The sequence below is a fragment of the Symphalangus syndactylus genome, chromosome 16, assembly GCF_028878055.3.
Source record: "Symphalangus syndactylus isolate Jambi chromosome 16, NHGRI_mSymSyn1-v2.1_pri, whole genome shotgun sequence".
In the NCBI taxonomy this organism is placed as follows: Eukaryota; Metazoa; Chordata; class Mammalia; order Primates; family Hylobatidae; genus Symphalangus; species Symphalangus syndactylus.
In genome coordinates, this window is record NC_072438.2 from 100,705,575 (window position 1) to 100,723,392 (window position 17,818).

Here is a 17,818-nt window from a genome sequence, read left to right on the forward strand (position 1 = left end):
AGGGCCTTGTACCTGATCAACTTTGATAAACATTGCACATCTTTTAGATGAATGTGCTATTCTCTAATTGTCAATACACAGTTCTGCTTCTGTCCATTTCAGTAGGCTTATATATCGTGTTACCCACATTGTCTACCCTTTGTCAACTTTAGGGGTGCTTGACCATGAGTAATTGAGAGATGCCTGTGGCATATTCTTCCTCGATGGTATATTTGTTTGCTGTTCCCCTCAGTTCTATCAGGTTTTGCTCTCTGTAGTCTGAGGCTGTTTTCTGAGGTTGATCCATGTCTAGAATGATCATCTCTTCCTGGTGACATGAACCCATCTTCACTCCCTAATGATGCTTTTGGTCTTAAAGTCTGACTTGTCTGGGACAAATATAGTTGCACCAGGTGTCCTTTGAGTTTGCCTGAAATATCTTTTGCAATCTATTAACTTTCAAGTTTGCAGTAATCTTAAGATTTAAGTGTCTTTTGCAAACCCGGCATACACCTAGACTTTCTTACGCTGACAATTGGACAGGTTAATCCATTTACATTTGTTGTGATTATTGATATATTTGAACTTGATTCTACTATCTTTCTATTCCATTTGTCCCATTTTTAGTGTTTTTCTCCTTTATTGCCTTTTTATAGATTGATTTTTCTTGGTTCACTCATTTTTATTATTCCGTTTATTTCTCTCTACTTGCTTAGAACTTACATACTTTGTTCTTTTTTTTTTTTTTTTTTTTTTTTTTTTTTTTTTGAGACGGAGTCTTCTTCTGTTACCCAGGCTGGAGTGCAGTGGCATGATCTCTGCTCACTGCAACTCCACCTCCCAGGTTCAAGCAATTGTCCTGCCTCGGCCTCTCAAGTGGCTGGGATTACAGGTGCCCACCACTACACCTGGATAATTTTTGTGGTTTTAGTAGAGACAGGGTTTGACCATGTTGGCCAGGCTGGTCTCGAGCTCCTGACCTCAAGTGATCTGCCCACCACTGCCTCCCAGAGTGCTGGGATTACAGCCCTGAGCCACTGTGCCCAGGCTTATTCTATTCTTTTAATAGCTACTCTTGAGGTTGTACCATACATATTTCACTTAAACTCTACAGATAAACCATATTTTAACCCCATCCCGTTACAAGGACTTAAATCTTCCTCCTACTGATGAACATGCTATGATTGTTCAAATCCATTTCTCTCTTTTTAACCCACAAATTAGACACTGTTATTATTTTGTATGGACTCATCGTGTTCCTTGGACTAATGTGTATGCTTGGGGTTTGTTGGTTCCCATTTCATTATAGACTTCTTTTATTCTAGGACCATTTTCTTGCTTTTCAAAAAGCATCCTTCAGACATTCCTTTGAGGAGGTCTCTTGCTAACCTCCCTCACTATTGGTGTCTGGGAACGTCTTTATGTTGCTCTCATTCACAAAAGCACTGTTGTGGGCTCAGGGCTCTAGGCTGACAGGGACTATCTCTGCGTTTTGGAGGCAGCAGTGTTCCATGGCTGTGCTGAGACGTGTGGCCTGTGAGCCTGCTCTGTGGTGTCCTCACCCCTGCACTCGGCCGAGTTTTTTCTGCTTTCCATGTTGTGGGTTCACGGTGGAGTGTCAGGACCTGGGTTTCTTTTCCTTTTTTTTTTTTTTTTTTTTGAGACGGAGTCTCGCTTTGTCGTCCAGGCTGGAGTGCAGTGGCGCGATCTCGGCTCACTGCAAGCTCCGCCTTCCGGGTTTGCACCATTCTCCTGCCTCAGCCTCCTGAGTAGCTGGGACTACAGGTGCCCACCACCACTAATTTGGTTTCTTTTTATTTTTCCTCTCTGGATATGTCGTGTGGCCAGATCTGTGGATTCACAAATCTTGTCATTCTGTGAAATTTGCGGCCACACATTGAAAGACTGCCTTCTGCCTTTCTGTGTTTTCCGTTATGAGGCTCTGGTGTGTCCACTTGGCCGCGGGTCCTCCAGGTCTCTCATCTCACTTAGATTTTGTTTTCATTTGAATCTTAGGTGCACAGTTGAGTAACGCATCTTATCATTAATCCACATGTGGCCATTTTAAAATTATTAATTTGTCACCGTGACAAACAGACCCTTGTGAGCCCACAGCAGGAAAACTAGACACTGTGGAAACTGCCTGCCCCTCACCCATTCTGCATCTGCGTCTAGCTTGATCTTTCCCTTGCTCTTCTTACAATTTCATTTGTTGCATCTCTAGATATTTTTAGCTTCCTAAAAACTGTATTATTTGGCTTCAGCATTTCGTGTAGCCCTAACCAACCCCTACTGAAACAAGATCTTGTGCACACTCCATGCAAATCCCCGAGAATCGTGACATTTTCCTGGCTGGGGGAACAGGCACCGTGCCCAGCCCTGTGTGGGCATCAGAGGTGGTTCCCTCTGGTCCTGTCGGCGTTTCTCTCCCCAGCCTCCTCATACACAGCGGGATGTGCTCAGCTGAACCCTCAGTGGCGGTCCTGGGCCATTGTCCCAGGTCTTCTCTCTGTGTGGCCACCTCGTCTCTGGTGCTCTGGCCTGCAAACTGCAGCCACCTCCGTTGCCCTCGCTCTCCTTTCCAGCCTGTCAGCTCAGGGAGTCCACCAGGCTGCACCGTCCCTGTGCTGCAATCTAGAAACTCCCTCGAGGCAGCGAGCAGGGTGGCAGGGGGCCTCCTTGTTGGCTTCCCTCAGGGACCACTGACCCTTAGGGTCTAGTGTCCACGGTCTGGAAGGTCATCGGCACGTGTGTTTTATATGGGGGTTGTTTCGGACAGTAGGGTAAATTTGGTCCCTATTATTCCATCTAGGTCAGAAATGTCTGTGTCCATAGCCACGCTTCACCTACCGTGACTGGTCCCTGACCATCCGTCACGTGAACAAACCACAGCTAAGCTATGGACGCTCCGCCTCCCACTGCCCTGCCCCTGGTCTGCATCCCAGCCATTCTCTTTCTGCTTCATCTCTGGAAGCTGCATGTGCTCTGCTGTTTCTTGTAAAATTCTCATCACTGTGATGTGCATGTGTCACTTTTCCGAGAGTCCCCCATGTGGCCGTCCTGGAATCTGTTGCAACAGCTCTGGTCCTTTGGGGTCAAATTGAGGTCTGGTTTCTGGGGACTCACTTGAGTGGGCTGCTGTCTTCTGTTTCTAGTCTTTATTTTACATTTATGGCTTGATCTTAATCTGTGGGAATCTGGGAGCCCCCAAGCACACCTCCCTCCAGAGGAGACCTTCTGCTTCTGTCAGCGGGCAGGACAGAGAACTGCTTCACCCCGGGGGTACAGGGCTCACAACTGGAGTCCCAAGCATGGCTCCTTCATCGCTGACCTGAAGTGGGGCTGCCACCCAGAGCCTCTGCTCTAGGGCTCCGGCCGCAGGGCCACCCCTGGCTGTGGGTCCTGGCCGGACTCCCTGCCCCCAGCTTCCTTCACTGAGCCCCGAGCTGCACCCGGATGCTGCCTGTGCTGGCATCAGCTGTGGCTGCTCCAGGCCCCCGGTAGACCCCTGGCCTGCAGTGTGATCCCACCCAGGCCGAGGAGGTCCCTGCAGGCTCTCAGTGGAGTGGCCGGTGGAGCCTGTGGTGTGGCCAACAGTAGCTTCAGTGGCTTTCCATGACCGGCATGGTTTTGTCAGAAGCAAGCCCCACGTGAAACCTGTTTGGAATGTTTATGAAGCACACTTCTTGCCATTTACTGCTATCGAGGGGCTTTTACGCTCACAAACAGGCTGAACTAACAGCTGCATAATAGCAGGCAATGACATTTGCTGGTGGTCTAAATAGCTGCTCTTGTCTGTCTCATCAGTCCCCGAGCAGTCAGTACACGCTGCTCTTGCACCCGCGCAGGTCGCAGAGAGCAAGACGGAGCTGCAGAGGTAGTGTGTCACTTGGATGGAGCATCTGAGGCCCCCAGGAAGGTGGGGCGACGTGGGGGAGAGGTGACATCACCACGTCACACCCAAGTCACTGGGGTACAATCTGGAACCAGCCCCGGATTGAGGGTGCCCGGCATCTCTCAGACTCAGCAGCTGATCAATATGCCCCAGAGGCCACCATGGCCACCACAGCAACCTCAGTCTCACAGCTTTTTAAAAAATCAAGTAATAATTGATTTGTAGAAGTTTGAGCGAGGCATCGGATCCCTGGCACCTGTCAAAGGTGTGTTGGTCCAGGGCCCCCATGAGCCTCCCCCTCTCCCGGGCACATGGCCGGGAGGCTGCAAACGGTCTGCTCACTGCCTTCAGCTGCTCTTAGCCACCTTCAGCTGCTCTTAAATGGGGCATCGCCCCAGGGTTTCTGACTAAACCTGTTTTCTTTCCAGCTCCGCCACTGGCTCAAGGTGTAGAGGGGGCAGAGACGAAGACCCTGGGAAGTCATCCTGCAATGGGAGAGACACGAACAAACCAAGGAAATCTAAGTTTCGAGAGAAAGGAGGGCAACTTCTACTCTTCAACCTCTACTGAAAACACAAACAACAAAGCAGAAGACTCCTCTCTTCTGACTGTTTACACCTTTCCGTGCCGGGAGTGCACCTCGCCATGTCTTGTGTTGCTGTAATAACGACGTAGATCTGTGCAGTGAGGTCCACCCCATTCTCGTCCCCGCAGGGCAAAAAAATGTCTAACTTCATGCTGTCTGTGTGAGGCTGGCTCCCTCCCTCCCTGCTCCCTGCTCCCGGCTCCCGGCTCTGAGGCTGCCCCAGGGGCACTGTGTTCTCAGGTGGGGATCACGATCCTTGTAGACGCACCTGCTGAGAATCCCTGTGCTCACAGTAGCTTCCTAGACCATTTACTCTGCCCGTATTAAAAAGCCAAGTGTCCCGCCTGGTTTAGCTGTGCAGAAGGTGAAATGGAGGAAACCACAAATTCATGCAAAGTCCTTTCCCAATGCATGGCTCCCAGCAGAGGCTGTAAATTGAGCGTTCAGTTGACACGTTGCACACACAGTCTGTTCAGAGGCATTGGAGGACAGGGGTCCTGGTATGTCTCACCAGGAAATTCTGTTTATGTTCTTGTAGCAGAGAGAAATAAAACTCCTTGAAACCAGCTCAGGCTACTGCCACTCAGGCAGCCTGTGGGTCCTTGTGGTATAAGGAAAGGCCTGACAGGAGCGTGTACTACCCCAGGATGCATGCAGGGCCCCTGCAGGAGCGTGTACTACCCCAGGACGCATGCAGGGCCCCCGCAGGAGCGTGTACTACCCCAGGACGCATGCAGGGCCCCCGCAGGAGCATGTACTACCCCAGGACGCATGCAGGGCCCCCACGCAGGAGCGTGTACTACCCCAGGACGCATGCAGGGCCCCCATGCAGGCAGCCTGCAGACCACACGCTGCCTGGCCTTGAGCCATGACCTCCAGGAAGGGACCCCACTGGAATTTTATTTGTCTCAGGTGCGTGTCACATCAATAACAGTTTTTATGTTTGCAGATGGCTTTTTAAAATCATATTTACCTGTGAATCAAAACAAATTCAAGAATGCAGTATCTGCGAGCTTGTTTGCTGATATTGCAGTTTTTGTTTACAAGAATAATTAGCAATACTGAGTGAAGGATGTTGGCCAAAAGCTGCTTTCCATGGCACACTGCCCTCTGCCACTGACAGGAAAGTGGGTGCCATAGTTTGAATTCATGCCTCGAGTCGGTGGGCCTGCCTACGTGCTGCCCGAGGGCAGGTGCCGTGCAGGGCCAGTCACGGCTGTCCCCTGCAAGTGGACGTGGGCTCCAGGGACTGGAATGTAACGCTCAGTGGGAGCCGTCAGCCTGTGAACTGCCAGGCAGCTGCAGTCAGCACAGAGAGCGGCTTCCCCATTGCCTTCTGGGGAGGGACGCAGAGGACGGCTTCCCCATCGCCTTCTGGCCGCCGCAGTCAGCACAGAGAGCGGCTTCCTCATCGCCTTCTGGGGAGGGGCTCCGTGTAGCAACCCAGGTGTTGTCTGTGTCTGTCGACCTCTCTCTAGTCAGCATCGTGTGGGTCCCTAAGCACAATAAAAGACATCCACAATGGAAAAACCGCCTCAGCCTCCTTGCCTCGTTTCCGCTGGGCCCCATGCATTTACACAGGCCCAGCTCACCTGCTCACACCCCGACGTCAGCTTCCGCCCCACCCCAGCCCACCCACAGCAAAGCTTCCTCACCTGATGCCTCTTGGCCCATCTCTCCTTCCGGCCTCCCCTGAAGCCTAGATGTTAGAGGTAACACATCCACTATGCTCCCATGCAGGTGTGCTGGGTGCAACCTGTCCCTCCTCCCTGGGCTCCCACGCAGGTGTGCTGGGTGTGACCTGTCCCCTCCCCGGGCTCCCATGCAGGTGTGCTGGGTGTGACCTGTCCCCCCTCCCCGGGCTCCCATGCAGGTGTGCTGGGTGCGACCTGTCCCTCCTCCCCGGGCTCCCACGAACGTGTGCTGGGTGCGACCTGTCCCCTCCCCGGGCTCCCACGCAGGTGTGCTGGGTGTGACCTGTCCCCTCCCCGGGCTCCCATGCAGGTGTGCTGGGTGTGACCTGTCCCCCCTCCCCGGGCTCCCATGCAGGTGTGCTGGGTGTGACCTGTCCCCCCTCCCCGGGCTCCCATGCAGGTGTGCTGGGTGTGACCTGTCCCCCCTCCCTGGGCTCCCATGCAGGTGTGCTGGGTGTGACCTGTCCCCCCTCCCCGGGCTCCCACGCAGGTGTGCTGGGTGTGATCTGTTTCCCCTTCCCTGGGCTCCCACACAGTGTTGGGTGCAGTGGTGACCCTCACCCAGGTCCGCACTCCTGCAGGGTCCCTTGTGGCAGGTCGTGCACCTGCTTTATGTCGTGCCCACTTGCTCAGGCTGGACCTCTGTGCCATCCTGCACCACTCTCCCCCAGCCCCTCACCCGCCTGTCAGCATTCTTGTGGGCTCCCCACGTGTCCAGACTCCAACCACACTGCCTGACCACTGCCACTGCCCGACCCAAGAGCCTCTTCCAAGCCCCATCCCAGATCTTAGTGGCTCCTGGCCCTCAGTCCAAGCGTCTTTTGTCTCTCTGTGGCCTAAAGGATTCTTCTAGATACCAACATATCAGGCCATAGCCCAAGGAAACCCCAGGGTTATCCTGGTGCTTGGAGTAAATGCCAATGCCCTCAGCATGACCTGTGATAGGATGGCAGCCACCCCTTCCAGGCAGTGACCTGTGATAAGACAAGCGTCACTCCTGCCAGCCCCACCTGCAGCCCTGCCCCGAACTGCCTGAGGGCACACCCCACACCGAGGGCTTTGTGCCTGACAGCACATGGGGACACCGCTACTGCTGCATTGTAGCACATGCCACACGCACGTGCCTGCATGTGGACAGGAGGGATGCTCGCACCTTTCAGGTGGGTCAGTAAACTCTGTGGCAAGAAAAGTGCTGGGCTGCCTACAAGGGCTGAACCTGCCTGCAGCCTCACTAGTGCCCCCTACCCTCCCCGTTGTCACATAGGATGCCCCTACCCTCAGGGGCGGCTACACCCCGCCTGCTGCAGGTGCCGCCCTAACAGCTCACACCTGGAGCCCCCAGGTGTGATCCCTGCTGACCACTCAGGTCTGGGGTCCAGGCAGATACTATGTGGGTGGCCATAAGTCACTATGTGGGCTGAGACTTGAAGGATTCTGACAGCATCATGGGTGACTGTATTAAGCCCCAGCAATTGGAGAGGTGGGCTCCGGGGCTGGGTGGATCTCCTCTGCCTGTGGTCCCAGCAGCTCGGCAGCAGGGGCCAGCCCAGATGGCCGTTGGTCACAGAGACAGTTGGGCTTTGCTCAGTGTGTCGTGGTCCAGCCTAGGCTCATGCCACTGAAGCCTTTCTCAGAGGTGTGGGGTCTGCAGGGACCGGTCACATGTGGACCCAGGATCAGGACACTGGGGGAAGAACCAGCTGAGGACATTCCCCAGCCCCAAAACAAAGGCACAGCAGTCCCCGAGCAGGGAGGAGTGAGGATCCGCATGTGGGATCCCGCCTTTCTGGCGTGTGAGCTGTGGATGGCATCTGGTGCCAGCCCCATGCCCGCTGGCCGCTGGCGAGCTTGCAGGCTCTGCAGGCAACCAGAACAGCATACTGCAGGTGCACGCAGGGTCCTCGTGCCGAGTGATTTACTCAGGGAGTGCCTGAGGGAGGTGCACTTACACCCTGAATGTAGAAAGAACTGCACAAGTCCATAAGGAAGAGGCAGACACCCCATCAGAAAAGTGGACAGAAACCTTAAATGACTGCCAGCAAGGGAAAATGCCCAAGTGACCAACAAACCTGGAAAAGAGGCCCAACCTCACCGGCTGTCGTGGAAATGCAGTCAGCCGCCACGTGATGTGGCAGCACACCCGTCACAGCAGCTGGGCTTTGGAAAGTCTGAGCCCCGTGCGGCTGTGTGTGGACAGGAAGGACACTCGCAGCTTTCAGGTGGGTGAGTGAACTCCATGGCAGGAAAACTACAAGGGCTGAACCTGCCTGCAGCCTTACTGCTGCCCCCCACCCTCCCCATTGTCACATAGGATGCCCCTTACCCTCGGGGGTGACCACGACCCCCGCTGCAGGTGCCGCCCTAACAGCTCACACCTGGAGCCCCAGGGCCTGCCTTGGGCAGCTGGGCCCTCGTCCAGGGGCCCCTGGGATTGAAGCCTGTGCCAGGATGGCCCAGGGCCAGACCCTGACCACCTTGAGGTCAAAGCCCCCATCCTGACCTGCAGTCTGATGTATGTCCAGAGTCCCCCGTCAGGACCACTGGACCCCACCTGAAACCACATCTGCTCCGGCCTCTCCCTTCCCTTGGCCTGTTTCCTGCCCTCTCCTGGTTTTCTTCTGCAAGTCCCAGTGAGTCAGGAGCACAACAATCTCCACTCAAGAGTCTGCAGGATTCCAACCTAAGGGAGACGATCACAAGCCCCACAGTTCTCTCTGCATGCCTGACAGAGACACGTGGAGAGGTGTGTGCAGTGGCCATAAAAGCCAACACGGGGAGCAGCAGAAAGGCCAGCACTGAGTGGGCGCTCATGGCAGGAAGGGCCCATGAGCTGCGGCACTGGCTGGTGGGGCGGTGGGAAAGGTTGAATTGTATCCCCTGAGAAGGCTGAAGTCCCGACTCCTTATGTGAAAATAAGGTCGTTGCAGATGCAATTAGATAAGATGAGGTCATACCTGAGTAGGGTGGGCCCTAAATCCAATATGACAGGGACCCTATAAGAGGAGAGGAGAGACACTGAGACCCTAAATCCAACACAACTGGTGTCCTGGGAAGGAGAGGAGAGACACAGTGAAACAGAGACCAGGACAGGACCTCCGTGTGACTACGGAGGCAGACATCAAGAGATGCGCCTGCAAACCAAGACTCACTGAGGGCTGCCAGCTGTCACCAGGGGCTGGAGAGACACACATGGAACAGACGCTGCCCTAGAGCCTCCAACAGGAACCAACTCTGGCAACACTGTGATTTCAAACTTCTGGCCTCCAGAGCTGTGAGACGATAAACTTCTGTTGTTTCAAGTGCCCAGTTTGTGGTGGGCGTCCCCAGGGTGTTAGAGAAAGCAGGTCCGTCCTGCCTGGGTGTTTGGGTACCTGAGACACTCCCGGCCCTTGGGACGCCTTCCCAGGCTTCACTCTCCTTCCCATCCTTTACTTCCTCTTGTTTCCTCATCTGGAACTACCTTCTTTCTGTTCTCACCGTGAACTTTCCAACCTTAACCCACTAGCTCCTATGCTATGTCAGCTTCCCGTAGACATCACCACTGGAAGTCTGCTCCCACTCCAGCTTCTGGGTTCTGGCCCTTGGCCAGTGTTCCTTGAAACCCCCATACTCCCCAGGTCTTCCCCAGCAGGTGTCATATTGAAGGCAGATGGCCCATTGTCTCTTTTCCCAGCAGGAACTGAGTTAGTCTCACTCATTTCTGCCAGTGTTTTGAACAGGCCTGGTACATGGAAGGCAGTGGCATTTAATATATGTTTACAGATGGATGAATGAATGGGTGGGTGAAGGGGCGGGTGGATGGATAGATGGGTGGGTAGATAAGGGATGAATGGATAGATGGAAGGCTGGATGGATGGACAGGAGAAAGGAGGGATGGATGAAAGGAGAGAGAGAAAAGGGTGAGAGAGAGAGAAAGGGATAGATTGATGAATGCACAGGTGGATTAATGGATGGGTGGTAGATGGTTGGATGAATAAATGGATGAGTGGATAGTTGGATAGATGGATGGGTAAATGAATGGATGTATGGATGGACAAAGGAAAGAAGAAAGGGAGATAGGGAGGGAGGGTGAGAGGGAAAGGGGGTGTGTAGATGGCTGAGTGGATGGATGGTTGGTTATGGTTGGGTGGGTAGATAAATGGATAGTTGGATGTTGGATAGATGGGCAGGCAGATGATGGCTGGATGAATAGATGGATGGGTGGGTGGATAGATGAATGGGTAGGTGAATGGATGGGTGAGTGGATGGGTTGATGATGGATGGATGGATAGACAGATGGGTGGGTGGGTATGTGATGGATGAATGAATGAATAGGTGGTGTGTGGGTGGATGGGTTGATGGGGGGGTGAGTAGGTTATGGATGGATGGATGGACCAGTGGATTTGTGGATGGATGAATGGAGGGATGGATGGATGGATGGATGGATGGATGGATGGATGGGTAGATGGCTGAATGGATGTGTGAGTAGGTTATGGATGGATGGAGGGATGGATAGATAGATGGATGAATGGATGAACGGACAGATAGATGGATGAATGGATGGATGGATGCTTGGGTGGATGGATAGATGGATGTGTCAATGGATGGATGCATGGGTGGATGGATCGATGGATGCATGGGTAGATGGATGGATGGATGGATGGATGGATGGATGGATGGATGGATGGATAGATGGCTGAATGGATGTGTGAGTAGGTTATGGATGGATGGAGGGATGGATAGATAGATGGATGAATGGATGGATAGATGGATGCATGGATGGATGGATGCTTGGGTGGATGGATAGATGGATGTGTGAATGGATGGATGCATGGATGCATGGGTGGATGGATAGATGGATGCATGGGTAGATGGATGGATGGATGGATGGATGGATGGATGGATGGATGGATGGATGATGGATGGATGGAGGAATGGATGAGTGGATGGGCAGGTGGAGGTATAGATAGATGTGCAGATGGATGGGTGGAAGGTCCTGGATGACATGTACAAATCTGCCATTCTGGTCCAATCTCAAATTCCCCTATAGGGCTAGCTGTGTGAATGCTGTATTTAGTACTTGTTCTCCAAGGAGGGTTGGGCTCTTTAATACAAATGAAATGTTAATTTCAAAATGTCTGAAGAAGTCTTTTCTTCTGACACTCTTTGTGCAGAAGCCAAGCTCCCTGGGAGGAATGAGCCCGCAGAGCCCGTTCTGGTGCTGGACTCCCTAGGAGGGATGAGCCTGCAGAGCCTGCTCTGGTGCTGGATTCCCTGGGAGGGATGAGCCCACAGAGCCTGCTTTGGTGCTGGACGGGAGGCTCACCCCTCCGCACCCTGCCCTTTACCATCGGATTTGTGCTGTTCGTCAAGTGACCTTTAGACACACGGCCTGGGTTTTTAAAGCCTGAAAAAACTATACAATTTTTCCTTTGAGAGAAGCATTTTAATAAAGGTTCGGCAACAGCGAAATACATGGCTGAAAGGGTAAACGGATTCCTCTATGTTTGGCTTTTTTTTTTTTTGGTTTTCACTCCACAATCCTCCTTTAATCTCTGTAGATTCATTTGATTGGCCCAAAGGTCACAGCCTCTACCTGTTTCCTGATGTCTGACAACAGAAAAAAAGCCACCTTTTTTGAAACAGAATTCATCAGCAAATCCTACGTTCCCTGGCGCCTCGCCTGCTCTCCTTCTCCTGAGGATGCACCAGGTCACAAACACAGCTGGCCCCGGCGCTGCGGCCAGGACCCATGATTCAGCAGGACAGAGCCGAGGATACTCATGCCCTACCGACAGATGGGTGTCCCACAAACCAACTGCCACTGTGCTCAGTCGCCTGACTCGGGGAGCTGGGGGAAAGCAGAAATGAAACCGACGGTCACACCCTGGCCTCCTCCTCCCCTCACCCCAGCCTGTCACTTAAGTGAACCAGGGCCATGCGGAGCTAGGTGGGGCCTGACCTGCAGCCCCCAGCTGCTCTCTGCAGCCAAGAGTGAGAACCACCGCACCAGCCGTGACCCACAGCTGTCAGCATCCTCACAGAGGACGGGAACCTCCGAGAACCACCCTCCTGGCAGAGAGGGCCAAGGGCTGTTCTGTGAGACCTGTGCCTCAGGTGTGTGTGTGTGAGAGAGAGGCAGGCAGACATTCAGACAGACAGAGGGGGAGAGAGACAGAAAGAGACTCAGCGAAGCAGAGAGAACTTAGGTCAGGGTCAAAGACTTTGGCCGGCCCTCCCCTAGTCAGGGTGGTCGGCCATCCTGGTCCGCCTCGGACTGAGGGGTTTCCTGGATTCAGGATTTCTGGGCACCAATGGTCGCCCCTGTCTTTAGTCCTGGCCAGCCCTGCTCTGCTGAGTTGGGGAGAGCAGCCCCAGGCAGAGAGGTCTGAGGAAGGGGTATGGAGCCCGAGATGGGGGTAGCAGAGGGGAGATCACAGGACAGCAGGTGGGGCAGGCTCAGATCAGCTCCCCATGTGTCGGGGTGCAGGAGGGGCAGCAGTGGCTGTGCACAGCGGGAGGGCGGTGTTTGGGTGGACTGAAGGTGCCCAGCTCCAGCCCCGCTGTGTGGGACGCACTCAGCCTTTAAGGTGCTGCACCTGCACTTCCGCAGCAAGGAGCGAGCGTCACAGAAGCCAGTGCAGCCGGCCAGGGAGGACAGGGCAGAAAGCCACGAGGACAGGACCTGTGGGCAGCTGGCGGAGCGCAGGCCAGACCAGACGCTGCCGGCTTTGAAGAGCGGCTCAGCCGCGGCAACGCGCGCCCGGCGTCAACAGGGCATCTGACGTTTTCCTTTGTTTTCTTTTGTTTGAGAAGCCGGAAGTTTAGACTTTTACATTTGGGTAAAATGCTCCAGCGTTTGGGTGTCGGTGGCTGCGTCGCTGCATCAGTCAGTCACTCGGTGGCAACAGCAGCAGCAGCAGGGGCGCCCACCTGGCCGAGAGAGGCGGAGCCCACCTGGCTGAGCAGAGAGACACGGTACTCACGGCGGGTGTGGGGGGCACAAGGCGCTCACAGAGGCCCCAGAGAACCGGCTCAGAGGCCAGCAGGGCACAAGGGGGAGTCAGCAGGGTGAGCAGCTCTGCGCCCCACCGGCCCCCACACCGACCACAGCACAGGAGACCGGCGGCCTCACTCCCAGCTCCGGCCCCAGAGCCCCGCCCATGCAGGTGCAGTAGGGCCCAGGGCACAGTGCGGGGGAGCCGGCAGGGATGGCTGCGCCCAGCCAACGGCAGCAGGACCACGAACATCCCACTGCACCCCGTTCCACGAGGGCAGCTTCATGTGAGCCAGACACGGCCCTGTCCAAGGGAGCCTACTGCCCCGGCCCAGGCCACGCCCCAAGGAACGCCCTGTGGGTGGTGCTGAGCAGCCCAGTCCCCAGGCCCCGCATTCACTCTCTCGTGCCTTCCCTGGGGAAACGCCCAGCCTGGCAGCACAGAACCTTTAGTTACACAGGCCTGAGTTCGAGGTCCGGGGAATGGGAAAGTGGAACGTGATAGCTGAACGTGCGTCTCCGATGTTCACGCTATGTCCAGCAGTGAAAGTCCATCGAGCATCCGACCCAACCAACAGGCATTCTTCTACCCTTCCCCTGGCTGGCCTCCCCTCCCACCTCACAACGCTTACATGAATAAGGCGTGTCCCTCATGCCACTAGAAGAGCCCAGCCTGGGCCACAGCCCCCTCTTGGTGGTCCTGGAGAGGCCTCCTCTCCAAGGACACCAGCCCATCACGGTCCTCTGAGGACACAGGGCCAGACACCAAGCGGGCAGGTGGCATGGAAAGAAAATATCGCAAGCTCTATTTGCCTAAAAATATTGCTCTTCTAAGGTGAATGCAGAAGAATTTCCATGTATATGACTGACCTTCACAAATCCAGCCAGCATTAGCCCATCAAGCACTGAACACATTTATCTAGAATTTAAACAATTCTGCAAGCTGAGATCCTCTTTACTTAAAACTGTTTGTCATATAGATGAAGGGACCTATCGGACAGAACATTTTATTTGATTAAAAATTGGATGGCGTACATATTTACACAGTATTAGTGGGACAGAAATGCCCGTTTTGAAGTATGCCCTCAGCAATGGCTGCTGGCCACGGGCTCCAGCCAGCCACACCCTGCAGGTCCCCACCGTTAAGCTCATCCTGGTTCAGAATCAAAGGTTAATATTTAAGTGGCTTTTCAAGATGTGTATTCGAAGATAGTATTATGACCTGTAAGCTACAGAAACATTCTCATATCCTCTAAGCCTTGTTCACACAGAGAAACTGTATCTAAAATTCTAAAAAGTTCTATTATATCACAATGGTAATTTTTAAAGCTTAGAAAGAAGAGGAAAAGACATCACCTGTAGGTCCGTTACCCAGAAACGGCCAACACCCCGCTGGTGCCCTGAGTTCATCCTGTGCCCATGCCGAGGACTGGTTTGCTCTGGGTCCTGTTGCCGGGACACTGCTGGGCAGCTGCAGACCCTCCCTGTACATTCTCCACCCAGGGTCAGGCATTGGGGTTGTGGAGGGAGCAGGCAGATGGGAGAGGGCAAGGGCAAGACTCAGGCTGGGGCCCTGGGTTAGAATCTCTGGCTCCTTCACTTTTTGGCAAGGGTCCACGCACCTGTGCCTCAGTTTACTCATCTGTGCAGACAGCAGTCATTGTGCCCAGCACAGAAGGTTGTTGAAAGGATTGGGCAAGTTAAATGATGGAAATGGCTCAGCTGTTTATGAGCCAGTGCCACAGATGTCCCAGATCCATGTAACCATCAGTCTAATGCTACCGTTATCACTCTTAAAAGTATTTCAGATAATGAAATAAAACAGATTTTCCAGATTCTGACATGATGTAAAAAGGCTTCCGTGGGGATTGCTGACCTGAGGTTTCTGGAGATGAGCCTGGCCCTGCCATCACACAGGTGGTGTCATGACGCAGAGGACAGCCACCTGCACCTGCCACCACCTGACAGGATACAGGACAGTCACCCCCACCTGTCACCACTGGAGAGGACAGAGGGGACAGCCACCCCCACCTGTCACCACCTGACAGGACACAGAGGACTTCTGGGAACCACTTGTGTTGTCTGTGTGTCCAAAGGGCGTGAAAGGACAGCCCAGTGACTGTTGCCTGCACAGAAATGATGCCCTTGAGACCGGAGGCCCAGGACACCTGCCTCTGTGATGGGCTTGAGAGCAGGACTGTGTCCTGCTCCTGCACGTGTGTTCTGAGCACAGTCCCCTTCCTGCGTGGCTGCCAGGACACTCAAGGCCACTGCTGAGCTCAGGTTCAGTGATGGAGTGGAGCTGTCATTTCCTTCTGTGTGGTAGCCGGACTCCCAAGGCCCCCCACCTCCTGTTGGTGACACCCTTGTCTGGTGTCCTGGCGATAATCAGCTTCTAACCCACAGAACACAGCAAAGGGGAGTGGAGGAATGTGATTGTGTTATGCAGGACTGCAATGCCCATTTCTCTGGAAGCTGGCCCTCCCCTGTGGCTTTGAGGAAGCACATGGCTGGGCTGGGGAGCCCCAGGTGACAGGAACAGCAGGTGGCCTCTGGAAGCTCACGCAGCCTCCAGCCAGCAAGGAAGTGAAGTCCCGAGTCCACAGCCACAGGGCCCTCTTCCCGGGACCACGGTGGCTGCAGCACGGGGAAGTGGGTGCTGCACTGGCTTTTTCTGGAACCACATGGTCAGAGGGTTTGCTACCGAAATGCCTAGAAAGCTCCAGGACCAGGCACTCTCCTGAAAAGCTGAGCTCCTGGTGGTGGCGCTCACGCCTGGTGCAGTGGAAATCCAAGGAGGGCCCCCAGCAAATGTGCGGGAGCCCCAGATCCCTCCCGCAGAAGCCTGTGTTGTGGGTGGGGAGGGTGGTGGAGACTGACGGTAAAGAAATGTGGTGTGTCAGGGTGGCGGGGTGGTGGGGACAGCAGGACAGGAGAAGCAGGAGGCTGCGTCCTTAATTCAGCCGTCAGAGCCCACAGCAGCACGTCCTCAAGGCCAGGCCATGCTTGTCACCGTTCCGTTTCTGTACCTTGCCCTTGTCACCATGTGATGCCCCCATCACCGCTGTGTCTGTGTGTTTAGAAGGAGCCCCAGGAGCTGGGCACAGCGATGCACCTGCAGTCCCAGCATCTCGGGAGGCCGAGGCAGGGAGCTGGGACCACCCCAGGCCTCTTAAAAAAGAAACGACAAATGGGACCTCAGGAAACAGCCAAGAAGGGTCTCCCCCAGGGCAGCTCAGTGGTTGGTGATGAGGCTTCTCAGGGGTGGAGACAGGGGCTGCGCAGGGAGAGACTAGAGGGTCATGGCCTTCTCCTTTGAGGCTGCCCTAAGTCCCCAGACAGCAGACAGAAGAGCCAGCCCCTGAGCTCTGGAGCACAGCACGTGAGCTCGAGGTCCCATCTTCCCTAAGACGATGCCTGTGCCAGGCAGCCCTGGCGCCTGCCGCCTGCAGCTGCGTCTGGGTGGGGGCAGCACCACCACCTTCTCCTCCTGGACAGTGGCCCCTGTCAGTGCCTGGAGGGGTGAGGAGGGCCTGCCTCCCCATGTCCTCGAGCACAGGTTGAGCACTTCCTGTGTGCGTGCCCCACGTGGGGTTTCACATCTAAGCCTTGGCAGGACCCTAGCACAGGCCCCACTGTCTCCCTGGCTGTCAAGAGGTGAGGAGACACCCTGACTCGCCAGCTCATGCAGCAGACAGGCGTGCCCTCCCCGGGTGCCAGCTGGCAACCACCATACTGTCCCCTGGGTTCTCAGCTGGGGGAACCCCCGCACCACCGGAGACATGTAACAATACCTGGAGGCACTTTTGATTGTCACTACGGGAGAGAGAGGTGCTCTATCCAATGGGCAGCGGCCAGGGTGGCCACATGCTATGCATCCCCAGTCTGTGCTGTGGTTGAAAAACACTGCTATTTGGTCAAATGAGTGGTTTAGGTGGGCATGCGTGTATATGTGGGCGTGTGTGGGTGTGTGTCCATGAAAGTGGCCATGTCTGTGTGCAGGTAAGAGTGCCCGAGTGGGTGGGTGTTGACCATGTGCATACGTGGGTGGGTGCAGGTATGTACAGTGTGTGCACATGTGGGAGTGGGCATGCATGTGTATGGGTGTGTGCACAGGTGTGTGGGTGTGCGTGTGGGGGTATGCATGGGTGTGAGGTGTGCACGTGTGTGGGGGTATGTGCCTGTGTGTGGATGTGCATGTGTGTGTGCTGGCATGCATGGGTGTGGGTGTGCATGTGTATGGGTGTGTGCACCTGTGTATGGGTGTGCATGCAGGGGTAAGCATGTGTGTATGGATGTGTGTACATGTGTGCACAGGTGGGTGTGCAAGTGTGTGCAGGTGTGTGTGGGTGTGGGGTGTGCACAGGTGGGTGTGGGCGCATGTGCAGGGGTGTGTGGGTGTAGGTGTGCACACGCCTGATGGGGGACAGGAACCTCAGTTTCCTTCCTACTGTTCTTTCTGGCCCTGCCAGTGGATCCAGAGTAGAAACCAACCGGAGAGAAGTGCACAGGGGAAGCACAGCCATCACTTTGCAAAATCACTTAGTGAAATCTGGGGGAAAATGAGAGTGAGCTGAAGGCAAAATCAGTGTACTCTTTGACCTGAAGAACACAGCAATTAGGGGGACAGGGGCATGGAACAGCCCGGAAGCTGGATGCAGAGAGCTGAGCAGCCATCATATGCCCCA

The 17,818-nt window shown here is 54.7% G+C and overlaps 1 protein-coding gene across 3 annotated transcripts in view; it reads left to right on the plus strand.

Moving 5' to 3' along the window:
- The window catches only part of SLC6A3 (solute carrier family 6 member 3), a 51,907-nt gene extending 45,932 nt beyond the window's left edge, over positions 1–5,975 (plus strand). For 2 of the 3 annotated variants that reach the window (XM_055246269.2, XM_063619596.1), the window contains one exon: positions 4,303–5,975. In XM_055246269.2, the coding sequence (XP_055102244.1) occupies positions 4,303–4,326 (24 nt within the window). In that variant the 3' untranslated portion in view covers positions 4,327–5,975. The remainder of the gene's footprint in view (positions 1–4,302) is intronic. The other variant, XR_010116277.1, reaches the window with a different exon arrangement.
- Positions 5,976–17,818: the final 11,843 nt, after the last annotated feature.